This window comes from Doryrhamphus excisus, chromosome 11, assembly GCF_030265055.1.
Source record: "Doryrhamphus excisus isolate RoL2022-K1 chromosome 11, RoL_Dexc_1.0, whole genome shotgun sequence".
NCBI classification, from domain to species: domain Eukaryota; kingdom Metazoa; phylum Chordata; class Actinopteri; order Syngnathiformes; family Syngnathidae; genus Doryrhamphus; species Doryrhamphus excisus.
The window spans coordinates 16,343,578-16,364,833 of NC_080476.1; the positions used below are offsets into that span (position 1 = coordinate 16,343,578).

General features: G+C 40.4%; 2 protein-coding genes across 3 annotated transcripts in view; one reads left to right on the forward strand and one right to left on the reverse strand.

The window, feature by feature from the left end:
* Positions 1–276: 276 nt before the first annotated feature.
* yipf5 (Yip1 domain family, member 5) lies at positions 277–3,904 on the reverse strand. Of its 2 annotated transcripts, none has more exons than XM_058087032.1 (6): positions 3,512–3,539; positions 2,948–3,060; positions 2,690–2,862; positions 2,472–2,617; positions 1,237–1,418; positions 277–1,148 (listed from the first exon to the last, which is right to left on the reverse strand). In XM_058087032.1, exons 2-6 carry the CDS (start codon positions 3,052–3,054, stop codon positions 986–988), a joined length of 771 nt encoding a protein of 256 aa, XP_057943015.1. In that variant the 5' UTR covers positions 3,055–3,060; positions 3,512–3,539; the 3' UTR covers positions 277–985. The 2 variants fall into 2 exon arrangements, with proteins under 2 accessions (XP_057943015.1, XP_057943013.1); XM_058087030.1 differs by lacking the exon at positions 3,512–3,539 and adding an exon at positions 3,750–3,904 and having other exon boundaries at positions 278–1,148.
* Positions 3,905–19,286: 15,382 nt separating this feature from the next.
* The window catches only part of kctd16b (potassium channel tetramerization domain containing 16b), a 78,313-nt gene continuing 76,343 nt past the window's right edge, over positions 19,287–21,256 (forward strand). Inside the window, exons 1-2 of the mRNA XM_058086218.1 lie at positions 19,287–19,322; positions 19,400–20,539. Of these exons, the coding sequence (XP_057942201.1) occupies positions 19,729–20,539 (811 nt within the window). The 5' untranslated portion in view covers positions 19,287–19,322; positions 19,400–19,728. The remainder of the gene's footprint in view (positions 19,323–19,399; positions 20,540–21,256) is intronic.

Sequence of the window (21,256 nt, forward strand, 5' to 3'; positions counted from 1 at the left end):
GGGTAAGATGCATTAAGGGACACGTGCGCATGCCATGTTTGTGTGATTTACGAGGACTGTAAAAGACCATTAACACACCACTTGTTGCTTATTATTCCAATCAATACCTATGGTGAAATTAAATGGGTGTGCAACACTTTACCAAAAACAATTATAGCTATTAAGGACTAATTCAGGCAAGTACAGTCAGACATATACAAGTCTTATGATGTACTCTGGTTTTAATATGAGAAACGCATATATTTAAGTAGGTTTGGGTCAAATTAGGGTTGTGTGCCACACATATGAAGAAGCTATGTCACTTTTCTCAGTCTCTTATTTATTAAACATACAGCACGTGTGCATGAGTGTACCCCTTAAAAACCACATTGACACGAACAACACGGGACACATCCAAGTATACAAAAGTGTTGTGGACGCTAAAATAAACATTGATGAACAAATAGAAGATCTTTTTGAGAGGCGTGTTTGAAGAAATCAATTGTGCAAAATGGAGTTAGATGCCTTTTGAAAGAAAAGCTTTTGCACAAACTGGATTTTTTTTGTTTGTTTGTTTTTGAGAAATGCAAATGAAGTAAATCTCGAGAAGCGCCTCGGACGTCCAGATTGTCTTCCGGGGGTTCAGAGGTCCTGTGAAGTTTCCGCAAGTTCTCGCACTTGCACAGTCCACAGCGTCTCCCACTGGCTCAAATGTTAAGCTTATGCTGTTTCAATTGAGGAAGGTCCCACATTTCATTCTTGTGCACTTCTGGCTCCATGTAGGAAGACAAAAATGGGCAAAAAAAAAAACAAAACGCTGCAGATCGTCCCAGTGGAATGTGGAGACAGTTAGCGGATGGTAAAAAGAAAACGAACAAAAGAAAATCTTAAAGTCCTGTGACTATAAATGGTGTAATTAGGTAATCATGGCACAGACGCCTAATTACACGGCAATCACAGGAAAAAGCGAGGAACCGTTATGTCAAACCTGCGTGAAACGCTTTCTCTAGAAGACAGAGATGAGAGCGAAGACGCCGTAGAGAAGTGCGCATGGGTATGCAACCAGGAGCTGCTGCCCGTCCATGGCCAATGCAGAGATAAAGATCTTCGATGCCGATAAACTGCACCAGCCGATGATGGCCGCCGTCAGGATGATTCCCATCATGCCCCTGAGGAGGACGAGCAAGCCAAGATGGAGTTAGGGGGGGGAAAAAAACCCGTGGGTGATCATATCTGATTCTGCAACTGGGCTCTCACTGTAACGAGAGGATGACTCCGAAGCTGGACAGGAGGATCATGGGAAGGAGGCAGTACCCCAGCACGCTGGCCACGCAGCCGAAGGACACGCCAGTCATGCTCATGAGATTGAGCAGGCAGTACATGCCTAGGCAGCCGATTGCGCTGATGCCGTACACGTAGCCAAACTGGATCTTACCGGACTGCGGAGGAAGAGAAAACAAATTAAAGCATGACAGCAGGGCAGACCTTGGTTAGCGGAACTCATGCGTACCATTAAGTCTGACTCTAACCAAAACAACTGAACCAATTTTAAATGAAAGTAAATTTAATTAATCCATTCCAGGAAGCCATAACACATTTTTTTGTTTTACAATTATAGTTTTATAAGTGATGAATGAACATTTAAGGTTACGTTTACCTTCACTGAAGACAATTCTTGAAACACTATTGAATTCAAGAAATAACTAATTACTAAAACTTTATCAATTGTTAAGTATCCACACGCTCCATTACTATACAACACTGCATTGCATGGCCTCTGCAGGCGTGGGCTTGGTTCCACTTTTGCAGGAAGCGTTAACAGCCTTACACTAAGCTCTTGCTATAAGCAGCTCCACAAACTGAAGACATTGTGGGGCATGGTGGTCAACGGGTCCATTCATTCATTTTCTACCGCTTTTTCCTCACGAGGGTCGCGGGGGTGCTGGAGCCTATCCCAGCTGTCTTCGGGCGAGAGGCTGGGTACACCGAGGTCTGAGCACTAACCACTCGACCGCCGTGCCGCCCGTCAACGGGTCCAATTAAAACAAAAATAACATTACCTATGCATAGTCTAATTCTTATGTGCACCAAAATACAAGTACCATCTATCCAAAATCAAATCAAGTGTACCTTTTTTGTTGACAGTTTTGATGCTCTGTCGACTAGATGAGATAAAAATGTGTTTTAAGTTCATACAAGAAGAGTACGTTTCAGGCGCAAACAACAACAAAAAAAGGGGCATATAACGGCGTTATGTTGCACTACCTGTAAAAAGTTGTAATTTTCACACCTTGTTTGTCTTGTCAAAATCGACCAATCTGTATTGCATAAACTTTTTTTTTTCCTGCACTTGCTATGCTTTCTTACTGTGCAGGTAGAACACACTGCTACATAGAAATAAAATCCACACTGCCTCCACTGCTTCAAAAAGGCATGGCTTATTTAAAATAGCCTTGTTGATATGAATGATAGAAATCCGAGGGTTGATTCACCAAAAGGAGTGTTGCACCAAAGGCCAAACAAAAGACCATCGGGCCAGCTAAGTCCGTCTCGTTCATGATGCTGCCGTCTGCTGCCTTGAGAGGATGCAGGACCGTCAATGTTTTCTGCCAGATGTGGTCAAAGTTGATGCCTAATTCTAAAACACAGAAAAAACAAATCATGTAAGAACTGCTTCTGAACGCAATTGAGGCTCTTTGGCTCGAAATACCTTCCAGTAGCGGCGGCTCATCATCAAAGCTGCTGCTATACATGGACTGTGATGAGGACGGGGTGTAGGTGTGTGTGGGCTGGAAGATCTGTCCTGTGTATGGCTGCTGGGGCTGCATCATTCCGGGGGAGGGGTAGCCCATTTGCTGGGAATAGTCATACTGGCTATATTGCCTGTGGAGCAAACATAATTGAAATGGAGGGGGGGGGACTTAACAGCGGGACAATTAATTAGTAATTAGTGACTTTTGTCACGTACTTGTTATAAGGGTTTTCATTACTGTATCCATAGCCAGCCTGGTTTTGGTCATCGACACTGTAACTGGACTGGTAGAAGTCTGTGTTGAGGTTGTCAAACCCCGACATCTCTCACTGTCAAATAGGATGGGGCAGAGTAGCACATTTTTAACACAAGTAGTTTTTTCTCTCTTTTTAATCGCATATTACCACAAATATGGCTCATGCACGCAATAACACATCAGAATTAACTCATTCGAAAATCATCAAAAATATAGCTTTTAAAAATGGCTGACATAAAATGAGTTAAGGGAATTTGTAGTGACTGTTATTTCGAATTCTTTCTAAGGCTGTGAGTTTAAATTAATCGCATTGTATTTGGAACTAGCCAAGATAAAAATCTCGCTCATTTTGGACGTGGATACTTTTAATAGTAGGCATAAAGATAAAGTCAAATGTAGTTTCAAAACGCCCAGCTCCGAGTCACATATGCTAACTGTATTATAGCTATTATTTTCCTACTGTTAACTGGACACAACTGCTATTTTCTCGTGTATTATCCGCATTGGTCTATAAACTAGCGTACCAGCTCTGGTACATTCACTCAGTTTCAGCTAATTCCAAACTAGAACATAAAAAAAACTGTTTATCCTTGTGTAGCTCGCGTACCGTTAACTTAGCTAGCTAGCAGTTGGCTAGCTTAAGCGCGCTGCAAGTTAAAGAGAAAGCACTTCCGCCTGCTAAACGTCAATGTCACCTTTCGCTTTCAGTTTAAGCAACTCGTGCAAAAGCATACGAGTGTGAAGAAACATCAAAATACCAACCTCTGATGTTTGACAACAGTAGCTAGGAAGCTGCCAACTCAGAAACTGCTGCTACGTGTCAGGAGAGAAAGAACTCCCTACCGGAAGTGACGCTTTTAGACCGAAAGTATATTTTTGTGAAATCCGTTAGCGACCTCTAGAGGCAAAAGGTGATGTTACACTACATTCTGAATATCTTTCATAACCAGCGAGCTGTACAGTAGATTAGATTAGATTAGATTCAACTTTATTGTTATTGCTCATGTCACTGGTACAGGGCAACAAAATTCAGTTAGCATCCAACCAGAAGTGCAATTTTATAAGTACCTTAGTAGTAAGTAAATGTAGAAAAATGGACAGATCTATGTACAAACTATAACAGGCTATGACTATAATACAGTGAGGATATGTATACAGGGATATAAATGACTATAATATGGCTATTGCAGATTATAAACAGTATGCGCAGTATGGATGTGACAATATATAATAACAGTAATATGTACAGTATTGCAATGAAGTGACTAGAGTATGGCTATTGCAGATTGTATATAAATTATAAACAGTATGATCTATGAATGCAACAGTAGGCGCTACAATTAGTGTAAAATATATAAAATTAAGAAAAAATATGAAAAAATTAACACTATACTGTGTATACAATTGACAAATTAATTCTTTATTAGTTTGTCCTCAAGTCTTGTATTATTATACACCTACAAGATTGCATGAGATGAGCTTTTGGTGTCTTTTGGCATTTTTTTAACCCGTTTTTTGGTTAAAGTGACCGAACCCAGGCATGGCCATATGATGACCTCATAGCATAAAGGTTAATCACTCTGCGAAAGGAGACCATCACCCTTCTATTTCTTCCTACAATACAGTAAGTGCGGCCTGAAGGGAGCAATAACATTTGACTCCTTTGCCCCATCACCTGACTTCAGCCAAAAAAGGGGGACAAAAGAACATTTACCCACCATTACAGTTGTATGCCTCTCATCTTTGGTCACGCTTTTAATCATCTCTCACACTCGAGGAGCCCGCCTTATGTATTCTTAATACTCTTAATAACCAAAAAAAAAAAAAAAAAATGAAAGTACTGCAGAGGGTAATTGAATTTTGGGCCTTGTATTTTCATAATTGCCTTCTTTTGCAGCAGCGCTGCTGTAATCCTGCTGTCGCCGCCTGACCGGATGAGTGGATTTAAATATAAAATTTCTTTTATTGCAGCCTACCATATACCCTCAATTAAAATTTCTCTCCCCGCCTAGCTCAGATCAAATGAAGAGGAAAAAAAAGCAAAAAGGATCAAACAGTTTTACTTAAGTGGAGACCAATGTGCTCATATTCCTTGAGTACATTTATACGGTTACATCCTTTTTAATTCCTCTAATTACACTCCCAGTCCTTGCAGTCCTTTGATAGGACTGCATCACAGCACATCATAGCAATCCCTAGATACCTTGCAGCATCACAGTCATTTAGCATTTTAGCTCCCGTCCTGGCCCATGAATGGCAACTGCAGAGAGGATCCTGTAGCTGGATCGAAAACTTATAATTCAGTAATAAAGATCACTTTTATTGCAAATGGTGATGCAAAATCGGAGGAAAATGCCAACGTCAGGCTAGCAGAAGGGTTTGGATGTGTAGAAGCGAACCATGTGTCAAAAATCCTGGATTTTCACCATTCACTGATGGGTCTGGGACGGAACCCCCGAGTGTATTTATATTTATATTTATATTCATAACCCTCATGAGGAAAAGCGGTAGAAAATGAATGAATGAATTTATATTTATATTTATATTTATATTTATATTTATATTTATATTTATATTTATATTTATATTTATATTTATATTTATATTTATATTTATATTTATATTTATATTTATATTTATATTTATTTATATTTATAACCCTCATGAGGAAAAGCGGTAGAAAATGAATTTATATTTATATTTATATTTATATTTATATTTATATTTATATTTATATTTATATTTATATTTATATTTATATTTATATTTATATTTATATTTATATTTATATTTATATTTATATTTATATTTATATTTATATTCATAAACGTGTAAAAATTTTGTCATTCTTATGTCTCGAATGAGGCGCACAATAAAAAAAAGATGTATTAAATTAGGGACTGCACAGTGGTTGAGTGGTTACAATGTTGGCCACACAGTTATTATTTATTAAATGAGCACATAGCAATCCCAAAGCACCATATTAATATGCCCCCTAGTGGCTGTGATTTTAATAACCGGCCAAAGTGCTTCTTAACTATGAACCATATAAGGAAGTCCCTCTGTGACATCACAAATGGGCAGTTTTACCACGCCTTCTGAAACACAGCGTTTTGAGCTTTCTAAACTTCTTTCAGGGCTCACTTCCAAATGCGCAAGGCTCATTATCTGAAATTTTGGCATGGTTTAACACAAGAATACAACATTCTAAGTACATTTATAGGTCAGAAAAAGGGAAAACGCATAATAGGTGCCCCATAATGGTGACACAGGTTGTTTCTGGAAACATTGGAACGTTTAATAATGTACTTACCATTACCATGGACAACAATGATGTTTTTTTCTAATGTACTTTTGATCGGGACCCGCATGTCTGCAATGAAGTTTCTATCCCTACCAATAAAGAGTATCAATAAAATAAACATGTTTTTTTGAATGAATGAAATTTGTCGTTTCTCTATCGACGCAAGAAAAGCAGCTTGTTTGCTCTTTTGACTCGCATTAGTTTCAGCTCAGCGGTTTAATGTTGGACTCATTTGTTATCGGAGATGACGTGAAGGAAAGTCGATGATCGTTCCGTATTATGTTGGCATCTCGGGAGTTGGCTTTCTATAATGTAGGATCAACATCTTTAAATTACAATCCATGCCATCTTCTTTGCCTTATTTGACGCAAGGATCAATTTGGATTGATTCTGGCATCAACAGTCATTCCATGGTCAATTTGCTTGCGTATAGAAGTGCTAATAAGCAATTTTTTTATTGCAACGTCTGCCCTAGCAACCATTCTCAAAGGGCTTCAGTGCTTTTTTTTCAATCAATCCATCCATCCATTCATCTTCTTCCGCTTATCTGAGGTCGGATCGTGTCAGCAGCCGAAGCAGAGAAGCCAAGACGTCCCGGTACTTAAAAATGAAAAATTCTTCTGTCTCTTTGGGCTTTTCCCTTCAGGGGTCGCCTCCATCCAACCCTGTCTTCTGCATCTGTCTCTCTCATACAAACTACCCTCATGTCCTCCTTCACTACATCCATAAACCTCCTCTTTGGTCTTCTACCTGGCAACTCTAAACGCAGCATCCTTCTACCAATATATTCACTATCTCTCCTCTGGACATGTCGCAACCATCTCACTCTGGCCACTCCAAGGCCTCTGACATGAACTGTCCCTCTGATGTACTCCTTCCTGATCCTATCCATCCTGGTCACTCCCAATGAGAATCTCAGCATCCTCATCTCTGCTACCTCCAGTTCTGCTTCCTGTCTTTTCCTCAGTGGCACTGTCTCTAGATCAGTGTTTTTCAACCTTTTTTGAGCCATGGCACGTTTTTTTTTACATTGGAAAAATCTTGTGTTACACCACTAACCAAAAATGTTCCAAAATGTCACCACGACCTCACACGTGCATCAATAAGTCTATCGGAGGAACAAGGTAGGTGTTGCCACACGGCCCAATATTACATTGCTCTGCCAGTCTTTACACCACAGACACTCCACAGTAGCCACGTTTTTACATCACCACTTTTTCTCTTTCCGAATGACCTTTCGGGAAACAATGGTATCCATGGAAAGGAATATTCCAATCTCTTGTCTACATGCGCCGTGAAAATCAACCAGAATAGTCAATGGGTCATGTGCAGTAAAACGTAAACATCAACATCACGTGATACCGACTTCCCCGAGTTTTTATTTCACTTGTTGGAATAACTCCGTATTGCCAGTTTTTCGTCTGTCCAGTCTTGAAATTTAGTTTGAATCAAAAACAAACTTTGCTTAGTCCAGTGCCGATTGCTGGCCTCCATTTTTAAAAGTGAAGAACGTCTGGATCTGCGTGTTACGTCATATCTGAGCATGCGCTGAAAGAACGCACCCGGGATCAATTTAAACAGGAAAAGATCAAATTCAATCTTGCTAATATTTTATAATTAAACTCGGGACATGTTTTATATAGATATATATTTTCTTTTTTAATAAAACTGGACTTGTGAATAAAGTATAGAAGGGTTTAGATTCTGTTTCACAGATGGCGCTAATGCACACGAAAGCTGCTTGCCAACCGCCAATAAACAACAGAAGAAGAAAAACACCACGAAGAAGAACGCACCCTGACAACTTTCCGTTTGAGCGGGTACAAGATACCTCAATCGGATTGGTTAAAGGAATATTCCATCCCTGTTCAATTCTTTCCGTTTGAGCAAATAAACCAAATGCAATTGGAATATTTGGGTCCATATATTCATGGCTATTGACATAATATTTGCAAATGATGATTAATAAATGTTAATTATAAAAAGTGATATTGGATAATTCCTCACGGCACACCTGACGGTTTCTCAAGCTACACTAGTGTGCCGCGGCACAGTGGTTGAAAATCACTCCTCTAGATCAAAAAACATGGCTGGTCTCACCACCACTTAGAAAACGACAAATATTTACCAGAATTAGCGGGCAATGATAGAATTGAGGGCGGCATGGCGGTCTAGTGGTTAGCGCGCAGACCTCACAGCTAGGAGACCAGGGTTCAATTCCACCCTCGGCCATCTCTGTGTGGAGTTTGCATGTTCTCCCCGTGCATGCGTGGGTTTTCTCCGGGTACTCCGGTTTCCTCCCACATTCCATAAAAACATGCTAGGTTAATTAGCGACTCCAAATTGTCCATAGGTATGAATGTGAGTGTGAATGGTTGTTTGTCTATATGTGCCCTGTGATTGGCTGGCCACCAGTCCAGGGTGTACCCGGCCTCTCGCCCGAAGACAGCTGGGATAGGCTCCAGCACCCCCCGCGACCCTCGTGAGGATAAGCGGTAAAAAATAAATGAATGAGTTCTCCTCCTATTTTGTGTGGAAGCGGTAACTTTTTGGCTTCTTATTTTGTCTTTCCCCACCCTCGGCCATCTCTGTGTGGAGTTGAGTTCTACGCTACAGCAAATAACCACAAGAACAAAACATATTGTCATCTGCTTTACTGTGTCAACCAAGCTTTTTTTTTATTTGTGTTTGAACCCGCACTATTTATTTCCAACTCATGGTGTCTTTATGAGAATGAATGATGTCAACTCCTTTGAGAACAGACTTTGACCTTGTTACCTTCCCTTCACAAGGCGGCAGCGCAAAAAAAAGTGACAGACCCATTTTACTTAGACTGTGCGGAGGCGGCGCAGCAATGGCGGATTATTAAAGTTGTCATCAAAGCAGATATAAATTCCTTCTTTTATGGCAGCCATGAATAAGGACACTTCCTTGAGGCCAAGCGCCGAAAGGGAGTGTGAATTTTCATTTCCAACATGGTTTATTTCTCATCATTGAGAGATTTGTTGGTGATAAAGTAAAAAAAAAAAAAAGGACATTTAAACACACAAAACATCTTTAGAGACAGGACAGTGTGTGCATGGAAGCCTTATAAAAGTCAGTCTTCTTTGTGATGAGATTATGGATGACAGGGGCGAGGGAGACCTAGTGCACGTTTAATTATGTACCTTCAAAATGCATCACGTCAAACTGGCTACATGTTCGCTTTTCTTCTCCTTCACACCCGGAGAAACGATCCTTGGTCACTGTGAGGAGCTTGAATCAATGAAGGCAACATTAAAAAACAGAATGAAGTATTACTTTAAGAAGAGAGGCACACTAGTGTACCTTGAGAAACCGTCATGTGTGCCGTGAGGAATTATCCAATATCACTTTTTATAGTTAACATTGATTAATCATCATTTGCAAATATTATGTCAATAGCCATGAATATATGGACCCAAATATTCCAATTGCATTTGGTTTATTTGCTCAAACGGAAAGAATTGAACAGGGATGGAATATTCCTTTAACCAATCCGATTGAGGTATCTTGTACCCGCTCAAACGGAAAGTTGTCAGGGTGCGTTCTTCTTCGTGGTGTTTTTCTTCTTCTGTTGTTTATTGGCGGTTGGCAAGCAGCTTTCGTGTGCATTAGCGCCATCTGTGAAACCGAATCTAAACCCTTCTATACTTTATTCACAAGTCCAGTTTTATTAAAAAAGAAAATATATATCTATATAAAACATGTCCTGAGTTTAATGATAAAATATTAGCAAGATTGAATTTGATATTTTCCTGTTTAAATTTATCCCGGGTGCGTTTTTTCAGCGCATGCTCAGATATGACGTAACACGCAGATCCAGACGTTCTTCACTTTTAAAAATGGAGGCCAGCAATCGGCACTGGACTAAGCAAAGTTTGTTTTTGATTCAAACTAAATTTCAAGACTGGACAGACGAAAAACTGGCAATACGGAGTTATTCCAACAAGTGAAAGAAAAACTCGGGGAAGCCGGTATCATGTGATGTTGATGTTTACGTTTTACTGGGCATGCCCTATTGACTATTTTGGTTGATTTTCACGGCGCATGTAGACAAGAGATTGGAATATTCCTTTCCATGGATACCATTGTTTCCCGAAAGGACATTCGGAAAGAGAAAAAGTGGTGATGTAAAAACGTGGCTACTGTGGAGTGTCTGTGGTGTAAAGACTGGCAGAGCAATGTAATATTGGTCCGTGTGGCAACACCTACCTTGTTCCTCCGATAGACTTATTGATGCACGTGTGAGGTCGTGGTGACATTTTGGAACATTTTTGGTTAGTGGTAAACAACAGAAGAAGAAAAACACCACGAAGAAGAACGCACCCTGACAACTTTCCGTTTGAGCGGGTACAAGATACCTCAATCGGATTGGTTAAAGGAATATTCCATCCCTGTTCAATTCTTTCCGTTTGAGCAAATAAACCAAATGCAATTGGAATATTTGGGTCCATATATTCATGGCTATTGACATAATATTTGCAAATGATGATTAATAAATGTTAATTATAAAAAGTGATATTGGATAATTCCTCACGGCACACCTGACGGTTTCTCAAGGTACACTAGTGGTTGAAAATCACTGTTGTATGCAACTTTAAAATCAATTCAAACATTCCTAAAGTCACAAGTAAATGTGCTTCGGTTTCAGCGATGTCGACAACCGCATATGTCAACGTCAGTCCCTGGTCGGAGGGGTTTGGAGATAAGCTGGTTCCACTGTATCTTCTTGAAAAAAATGTTCAACCAGATCCCCAGCTGTATTTTGGATCCAAATGTAATCTTAGTATGGGTATGATTTGTCAAGTCTACTGATCTATTTATGTGGTATTTAATGGTGTTATTCAGGAGCACCAGTAATGGTCGTTATGTCGAGCTCCAGCTATGTGCCTTTCCACTGTGTTCCCAAACGGCCTTTCCCCATCGGTACAATGGAGAGAGGCTGCTAAGCAACATCTCATCTGCTCGCTGTGCCAAATCAACAATGTCAACAACCCTTCAGGCTGCCACAACTCCGACTTGGTTCCGAGAGAAAAGAACGTCACCTGTTTTCTTTGTGAACTAACACTGACATGTGATCAGTGATGTAAATGTACTTTGTTGTGGAAATGAAAAAAAAAAACCTCAGTCATCTCCTCTGTATTAAACCCCAAACATGCAAATGCGCTGCAAATTAAAACAATAAAAAGCGTCTTGAAATGCAGCTCACACAGCAGCACTGCCTTCACTTTAATGCGTTTCCATTTTAAAAGCATCCAAAGGCGCCATTAAACTCAGCACATATACAACCACCACTTTTACTGGAGGGTGGGGTTATATACTTATAGGGTATCACATGGTTTGTCTGGTATCAGGACAGGTATCATGCCCCCAAGTGTCAGTATCAGCCCGAGACCGAAGGTGGGGTCATGATACCGGGCCTGATACCAGACAAACCATGTGATGATCTTATTATCACATACTATTTAATCATGAGCTTATTATCATTATTATCTATTATACCATAGAGTTGAATTTTGATTTGAAAGAATCAGACCTTCGGTCTCGGGCTGATACTGACACTTGGGGGCATGATACCGGGCCTGATACCAGACAAACCATGTGATGATCATATTATCACATACTACAGTATTAATTGTCCCTGTACCCTAGACAGCGCCCATGAATGATACGGGAAAAGGCCGAAATGATACTGTGTCAAAGCCCAGGGCAGTGATACTGATAAAATATAGAGTTTTTAACCATGTCCAGTATCAGCCCCCCGTAGCTGTCCACTCAGAGCGCGCTGCTCTGGTATCGTGCCCGTGAAACAACCAATCAGAGACTAGCGCACAAGCGTGAACACACAGCGTTTGTTTTGCTGCCCAAACTTAATTAATGGAACTTTAATTGTCAGACATTGATAAGATAAGGGCGGCACGGCGGTCTGGTGGTTAATGCGCAGACCTCACAGCTAGGAGACCAGGGTTCAATTCCCACCCTCGGCCATCTCTGTGTGGAGTTTGCATGTTCTCCCCGTGCATGCGTGGGTTTTCTCCGGGTACTCCGGTTTCCTCCCACATTCCAAAAACATGCTAGGTTAATTGGCCACTCCAAATTGTCCATAGGTATGAATGTGAGTGTGAATGGTTGTTTGTCTGTGTGTGCCCTGTGATTGGCTGGCGACCAGTCCGGGGTGTGCCCCGCCTCTCGCCCGAAGGCGGCTGGGATGGGCTCCAGCACCCCCTGCGACCCTCGTGAGGAAAAGCGGTAGAAAATGAATGAATGAATGAATGATAAGATAAGACTGTTGATAAAATATTATTGTTGAAATATTTTTGCAATTATTGTGTTTACACTGTTTAGATATAATACATGTAATAAACTGAACATTTTCTGGAAAATTGATACTGTGCCTGATACCAGACAAACCATGTGATGATCTTATTATCACATACTATTTAATCATGAGCTTATTATCACGTACTATTTAATCAAAAGACCATTTTGTTTTCCAGAAAATGTTCAGTTTATTACATGTATTATATCTAAACAGTGTAAACACAATAATTGCAAAAAAATATTTCAACAATAATATTTTATCAACAGTCTTATCTTATCAATGTCTGACAATTAAAGTTCCATTAATTAAGTTTGGGGTTTTTTGGTGACTGGAGAAGCACTAGGCACTAAGCACTCGTGTGCTGTTCTCCGATTGGTTGTTTCACGGACACGATACCAGAGCAGCGCGCTCTGAGTGGACAGCTACGGGGGGCTGATACTGGACATGGTTAAAAACTCTATATTTTATCAGTATCACTGCCCTGGGCTTTGACACAGTATCATTTTGGCCTTTTCACGTATCATTCATGGGCGCTTTCTAGGGTACAGGGACAATTAATACTGTAGTATGTGATAACATTTAATATGGGAATCATTCAGCACGAATCAGAAAAGTATTGTCTCATCTACATCTCCATTTTTTTTTTTTTTTTGGTCTTCAACAAATGAACACTTGTTCCTCCCCAGTGTGAATCTGTCAGATTCCACTAACACCCACTGACTTGCCTGGCCAACTGCTTCCTCAGGCCCACATGGTGCAGAATGAATCAAGCAGCGCCAGCGACTGAGTGACGAGTGTGCAAATGGACTTATTCCCATGATAAAACAAGCAGCAAGAGTATGAGAAACTATGTTATTCCCATCATTTTTTTTTGCTATGGAAGGGGCAAAGGAGTCTGGAAATGGAATGCTGCAAACTACTATAATAAACCTGTCAATCCAAGCTGATCATTCATACTTAGGAGGTCTAACTTTTCTTAGCAAGCACACACACACACAGTACAGTTGACCACATAAACCACATATAGTTGGTGGGTAGACAAATTATTTTTTTCAGATTAAAATGAACAAAGCATTATTAGAGCCCTGTAGACATGACAAAACACGACGGCCACCAGTCCAGGGTGTACCCCACCTCTCGCTCGAAGACAGCTGGGATAGGCTCCAGCACCCCCGCGACCCTCGTGAGGAAAAAGCGGTAGAAAATGAATGAATGTACAATAATATAAAGTACATGGAAATATAGAAATAATGCAAATAAATGCAAAGTTTGTATAGTATTGAATCTCATTACACGAACATGTGCACACGTGTGCAAGAAATATAATAATTATATGATATAATATAATAGTAGGCGGCACGGCGGACGAGTGGTTAGTGCGCAGACCTTACTTAACTTAAAGTACCACTTCCACACGGATAGGGAGGATAACTATTAACAGTTATTTAACCTTTAACATGAACATTAATCAAAGGTAATAATTTTTTCTGGGTACATGATACCATACAGCAGGGGTCGGGAACCTTTTTGGCTACGAGAGCCATGAAGGCCAGATATTTTAAAATGTGTATCTGTGAGAGCCATATACATTTTTTTAAACATTGAATGCAATAAAATGTGTGCATTTTTATGTAAGACCAACAGTTTTAGATATAATGGGCTCTAATTATGTAGACCAGGCACACTACCCCACGCCAATGGGGTGTGGCCAGCACACTTTCGTGAGCAGCGCAGTGTCCAATAATAAATCAAATACTTGCTGCCATTAATGCAACTTCTGCTGCGGCATGGTTTTGCACCGTACTCCGTATATTTCATTCTTTTGGCCATCTTCGTCAGAAGGCTTGGTTCTGCAGCTTTAGCTATTTGACTAAAGGAGGAAAGTTTACATTTACATGTTGACATCTCAATGACCGAGGTAGACTACCGCATTATCCAATAATAATCGAGTTTTGGTGTTTGACCTGGAAAATATCATCAGGAAAGATAGATATGGTCAGCCGTATTGCAGTAGAAAATAGATGGACGGATTAAAATTCAAATTAAAAAGAAAGTTTTGATTTTTAATATTATTTTTAACAGTGATTTCTGTGATGTTTACTTTAAAATGTTAGCAAAAATACATTTTTATTGTGGTAAGAAATGCTTGAGAGCCAGATAGTGTCATCAAAAGAGCCCTACCTGGCTCCCGAGCCATAGGTTCCCTACCTCTGCCATACAGCATCCATATCAAACTTGCGCGGGCCGCACTAACATTAAACTTTCATATCAAGGCGGGGGCCTCAAACTAGTATCCTGCGGGCCACATTTGGCCCGCGGGTTGTGTGTTTGAGACCCCTGCTTTAAAGGCTCTTGTTGGCTTTCTATTTATCATGGCACAAGGAGCTTTCTATAGCGACCCCCCCCCTTAAAAAGCTCGGTCAAAATGGACACAACAGTGGACCTAATCTGCAACAAGCAGAGTTGTGCATAACATGAAAGCCAAAAGAAAGATAACATCAGCAATTGTGTGACTGCTTTTGGAGACAAAAATGGACGCCAATGCTGATGTAAACAAGGCGGACGCCATGGGAAAATATGTCATGGCATTGCTGTAAAGCTTTTGCTGTACAGTGGAAATCTATAGTGATAGCTAACATTTTTGAGAATGACACAAATTAGTCCCTCTTTGTCATGAAAATTAACATTTCCACTGCATTTCAGCCCTGCCACAAAAGGACCAGCTGGCATCATGTCAGTGATTCTCTGTATATATACTATATATATATACTATGAAGTGGTTAACTTATTTTTACACTGTTAATAATCATTATTTGACTTAAATGGTAGGTATTTTTACAAACCTTTTTAATATGATGGTGTCCTGTTAGGGACTGTCAACAATGTCATAATTACACCAAATAAAACTGTGTTTGAAAAATGAGTTTGACACCCCCCTAAACTAATATAACTTGCAGTATAGATATGATGGATGTCATCATTAAAAGTTACCAGGCTTTGGTTATTCACAAAGTTGTTTTAGTAAATACAAATCCTCACTTGAAGTCCGACATCATTCAGTCTGACTGTCACGACAGAGTAAGCTCTTCATTCCAATCAACAGTGACGCTGGAGGAAAAAAAAAAGCTGGAAGAAGACTAATAGTTTTCAATGCACTTGGAAGGGAAGCAAATGATGGAGAAGCTACTTGATGCATGTCAGGAAGGTTGATGTGCTCGTGAAGTGGATTTCTGGCGGGCGCTAAAAAGAAATGATAAATGATCTGATTTGCATCTCTGGCTGAATAATACATGCGGCGGAGTTAATATTTCATCATGTATATTTGTCATGACATCGATAGGAAAGTGAGTTTCATATTTGTAGTGCTGTAGAACTGACTCATATAGAGAGATGCTTTGAATATGCTGGAACCTGTTTCAAATTAGAGAATATTTTTTGGGGGGAAAAATCTTCTTAAATCACATCAAACTTCAACAGGCACCATACAGAGATCTAGTATTCACATCTAGTGTGGGTACTTGTTTGCTTTCGGTTTGCCGTTATATATAACAGCAAATTGTAACAGTTATTATAACAAAAATGATTAGTTGAAAAGTTCAGTGGCGCTATTGAGTCTATACGAATGAATTAATTAACAGTAAGCAAGCTAGCACCTAGCAAATGGCACTCAATAGCAAAAATGCCAAATATGATATGCCTGCATCATGCCATGTCTGTTTGCCTTTAGATGTGAGGAAATCAGCTAAAATGAGCTAACATGCTAACAGTTAGCATGCTAGCATCCAAAGTGCCAAGACTGTCCTAAAGCATTCGCACCATGTGTATACATATACGCCTTTACACAGGAGTAAAAAAGCCCAAATGCTAACATGCTAACAGTTAGCATGGCAGCACCTAGCAAGATACAACTTAATGTAGGAAGTGCCAAGGCAGTTCTATAGTGTCCATAATTCTTGCCATGTGTGTATTTGAATTCAGACATGAGTAAAATAGCCAAAATGAGCTAACATGCTAACAGTTAACATGCTAGCATCCAAAGTGCCAATACTGTCCTAAAGCATTCCTAAATCGCACCATGTGTATACATATACATCTTTACACAGGAGTAAAAAAAAGCCCAAATGCTAACATGCTAACAGTTAGCATGGCAGCACCTAGCAAGATAGAACTTAATGTAGGAAGTGCCAAGGCAGTTCTATAGTGTCCATAATTCTTGCCATGTGCGTATTTGAATTCAGACATGAGTAAAATAGCCAAAATGCTCACATGCTAACAGTTAGCATGCTAGCATCAAAAGCACCATGACTCTCCTGAACGCATTCCAACATCATGCCATGTTTATATTGGCCTTTACACAGGAGTAAAACAAAAATCCAAAATGCTAACATGCTAACAGTTAGCATGGCAGCACCTAGCAAGATAGAACTTAATGTAGGAAGTGCCAAGGTAGTTCTATAGTGTCCATAATTCTTGCCATGTGCGTATTTGAATTCAGACATGAGTAAAATAGCCAACATGCTCACATGCTAACAGTTAGCATGCTAGCATCAAAAGCACCATGACTGTCCTGAACGCATTCCAACATCATGCCATGTTTATATTGGCCTTTACACAGGAGTAAAAAAAAAAATCCAAAATGCTAACATGCTAACAGTTAGCATGGTAGCACTTAGCGCTTTAACTAAATGAAAAGTTGTTGAAAGTGTTCAAAAATGTTTTCAAGAAAGGCTCGATACTAGAATGGGTATTTTTCACTATTATTTCCTAAAATAATGGGAAAAATTCAGAAAGTGGATTGAATCAGAAGTGGACCAGCCTAGTACAGTTTTACATCACTGCAAGCTAAAACCACATCAGATTGTTTTTTTTTTTTGTGCTGACTTGGAAGGAATGTTGTTGACCCTAACAGGTTTAACTGCTGTTTTCCTGGCGTGTTCTTTAAATAGCAGCGAGTGCAGTGCAAGAGTAGAGCAGTAAAGCAGAGCAGTGCTGAGGCTCCATGTATTTATGATGAAGCTACTGACGTGGCCTACTTCTGGGTGACTGCTCAGGTCTCGGCCAGCCGCAGCACCAAATCTTTATCTATTGTTCACTTTTTGCACCATTTTTACCCCAACACTCAATGCCAACTCTGCTTGATTGCATCATTAAATAAATAATACAAAAGTACATGGAAATATAGAAATAATGCAAATAAATGCAATAAATACAAAGTTTGTATAGTATTGAATCTCATTAGACGAACATGTACACACGTGTGCAAGAAATATAATAATTATATGATATAATATAATAAGTAGGCGGCACGGCGGTCGAGTGGTTAGACCTCACAGCTAGGAGACCAGGGTTCAATTCCACCCTCAGCCATGCATGTTTTCCCCATGCGTTCGTGGGTTTTCCCCGGGTACTCCGGTTTCCTCCCACATTCCAAAAAACATGCTAGGTTAATTAGCGACTCCAAATTGTCCATAGGTATGAATGTGAGTGTGAATGGTTGTTTGTCTATATGTGCCCTGTGATTGGCTGGCGACCAGTCCAGGGTGTACCCCGCCTCTCACCCGAAGACAGCTGGGATAGGCTCCAGGACCCCCGCGACCCTCATGAGAATAAGTGGTAGAAAATGAATGAATAAATGAACGTCACTATGTTGTGTAATACACATGTAAAGATGACTATAGGGGTGTTATTTCAGGTCTTGAGAGCTTTAAAATGTTGAAAAAACATATTTATAAGATTGTAAACAGGTTTTCTATGCTTGAACTCTAAAATTATTCCATTTATAAATAATAAGTGGTAGAAAATGAATGAATGAATGAATTAATTTTTTTGTCACATAATGGAATATTAAATAAAATAAATAAATAAATAAAATTTAAATAAATATAAATTGTCCATAGGTATGAATGTGAGTGTGAATGGTTGTTTGTCTATATGTGCCCTGTGATTGGCTGGCCACCAGTCCAGGGTGTACCCCGCCTCTCGCCTGAAGACAGCTGGGATAGGCTCCAGCACCCCTTGTGAAGAAAAGCGGTAGAAAATGAATGAATGAATATAATAGTATTTTGCAACCCTGCAAAAAAAGAAACCAAAATATTGTATTAATACTACTCAAAAATGAAGAATTTGGCTCTGAGTAGACACACCAAATATTGTGTTCACGTGTGTGCAGTAAAACTGCCTTCAATTAGTATTTAATTGCTTATGCTGACAAACAGCTGCTATTAAAAAATGTCACTTAATTGATCCTAACAGCTTTGGCACCATTGGATGTGGAGCTTGTGTTCATATTTAAGAACAGTGGAGGGCGCTGTTGCTCACTTTCCCAAGCGAACGCTCACCCACGTTACGTTTATTTACTGTAATTTATTACATTTACGAAGGTACACTAAGGTACCAGATTAATATTAATGGTTATGCCAGCGTGGAAAAATAAATAAATGCAAATTCAATGTGTATGTAAAGGGAATAATTTAGAATAATAGAAAAAAAAGGGGAAACAAATTCCACCTTTTTTGCACGTCAGTCGGAGTGACGTCCGTATAGAATGAAAGTGAGGACACCACCCTGCTCTGTGGAAGAAAGGGGCGGTGCAAGCGGGTGGGAGGGGAGGTTTGAGAGAAGAGAAGGGAAGGGAGGGGGGCGGGTGGCTGGTGGATCAGAACCGCGGACAGCTCCTTGGTGGAAGCAGGTTGGCTTACTTCTGCTTTCAAATTGACTAAATTCTAAATTGTGTTATTTAATAATGACAAATATGATTTTGTGAAGCTGCAGGGTTAATAACACGTCTGCTGTGATTTGACAAGCGTTCTGGCTGGGTTCAAGTTCTGCACTGGAAGCCCCCACACAGGGTGGAAGAAGCTGGATGTTAAGTTTTTACATGGAGTTTTTCTTTCTATTGTTTTTAATGCAACTGGGTTCCTCTATTGGTTCTGGCCAGGATGGTACCAAGAGAACCCTTTAATATGTTTTTTTTAAACGGACACCTTGACTGAAAGATGATTGATGGATGATGCCAGCATCTTCGGGGAACTTTTGCCTCTCCATTTTCTTCACATAATATTTCTCAAAGGTTTCCTTGCAGCTTCCGTCCCAGCATGGCGCTTAGTGTGAACTGCAGGACTAACCCTAAAGAGCAGGCGTCAGTCCAAAACAGTTTCCCCGATGTTCTGGAACTAAATGTGGGCGGCCAGGTTTACTACACTCGGTATTCCACTCTAGTGGGTACTCCTAGTTCGCTGCTGGCTAAGTTGTTCTCTAAAAAGGACGCCTCTAACGACTTGGCCAGAGACCTCAAAGGTCGTTATTTCATAGACCGGGATGGCTTTTTGTTCCGCTACGTGCTGGACTACCTCCGTGATAAGAATGTGGTTCTCCCAGACCACTTCCCGGAGAAGGGTCGTCTCAAAAAGGAGGCAGAGTACTTCCAGCTCCCTGACCTTGTGAAGCTTCTGAGCCCCGATGAGCTGAAACACAGCCCGGATGACTTCTTCCAAAGTGACTATGAAGACAGCGACCCTCGCGTGTGCCCGCCGCCGTCTTTGGTGCCAGCGGACCGGAAGAGCGGCTTCATCACGGTGGGCTACCGGGGCTCGTGCACGACAAGCCGAGAAGCTCAGAGCGACGCAAAGTTCCGTCGAGTCCCACGGATCCTTATTTGCGGACGTGTTGCCCTAGCGAAAGAGGTCTTCGGTGAGACCCTAAATGAAAGCCGGGACCCAAACAGGACCCCGGATCGCTACACTTCTAGATTTTACCTGAAGTTCAAGCACCTGGAGAGAGCCTTCGACATGCTGTCGGAGTGCAGCTTCCAAATGGTGGCCTGCAACTCGTCAGTGACGGCCTCGTTTGTCAGTCAGCACACTGAGGATAAGGTCTGGTCCAGCTACACCGAATACGTCTTCTACCGTAAGTCACCACACAAAGGGGGGTCCTGCTTTGTCATGGTTGGTTGTCATGGTGATTGGGCTACTTGGTTATGTCGAAAACAACTTTGGTCCTTTTGGCCTGCACTTGTGTTTGAGTATACGGTGCCCAAGTGTAGTACTTTTGCGTCAATACTGGTTTTGTATCACATCAGTTATACTGTGACCTAAGCTGAGACTGGTATTTTTGGGCTGGACCTGGTAACTGTATGGCTTGGTTTTATGGGTTTTGTTTTGCATTTGGACTTTGTTTCTTTTGGATTTCACCTGGTTCTGTATTAACACAAGTTTGGGACGTTCAGGACCTACAGTAGTTCTGTTGTGATTGATACAAGTTTTGCTATTTTGGGTCAGATACAGTTTTGTGTCCCTTTTGGGTTGAGTCCGGTCCCTTATGGTCAAATTTAAGCTTGGTCCATTTGAGTTTGACCCGATTCTATTTCAAGTTTCATGACAACTGGATCACAGACTTGGGCCTTTTGGGTTGGTGCTGGTTCTTGATTGTGTCTTTTTGGGCTGGACCAGAATATGTATATAATAATATATGTAATAATAATATAGTTATAGAAAGAAAATATTGGAAAACCCTTCATTTTCTTGTCCATTTTAATGCCTGGCACCACTAAAGGTACATTTTCAATTTCAATAAATATAATAATGACAATAAAAATAGTTCATACGAGTTTAATTTTATGACAGT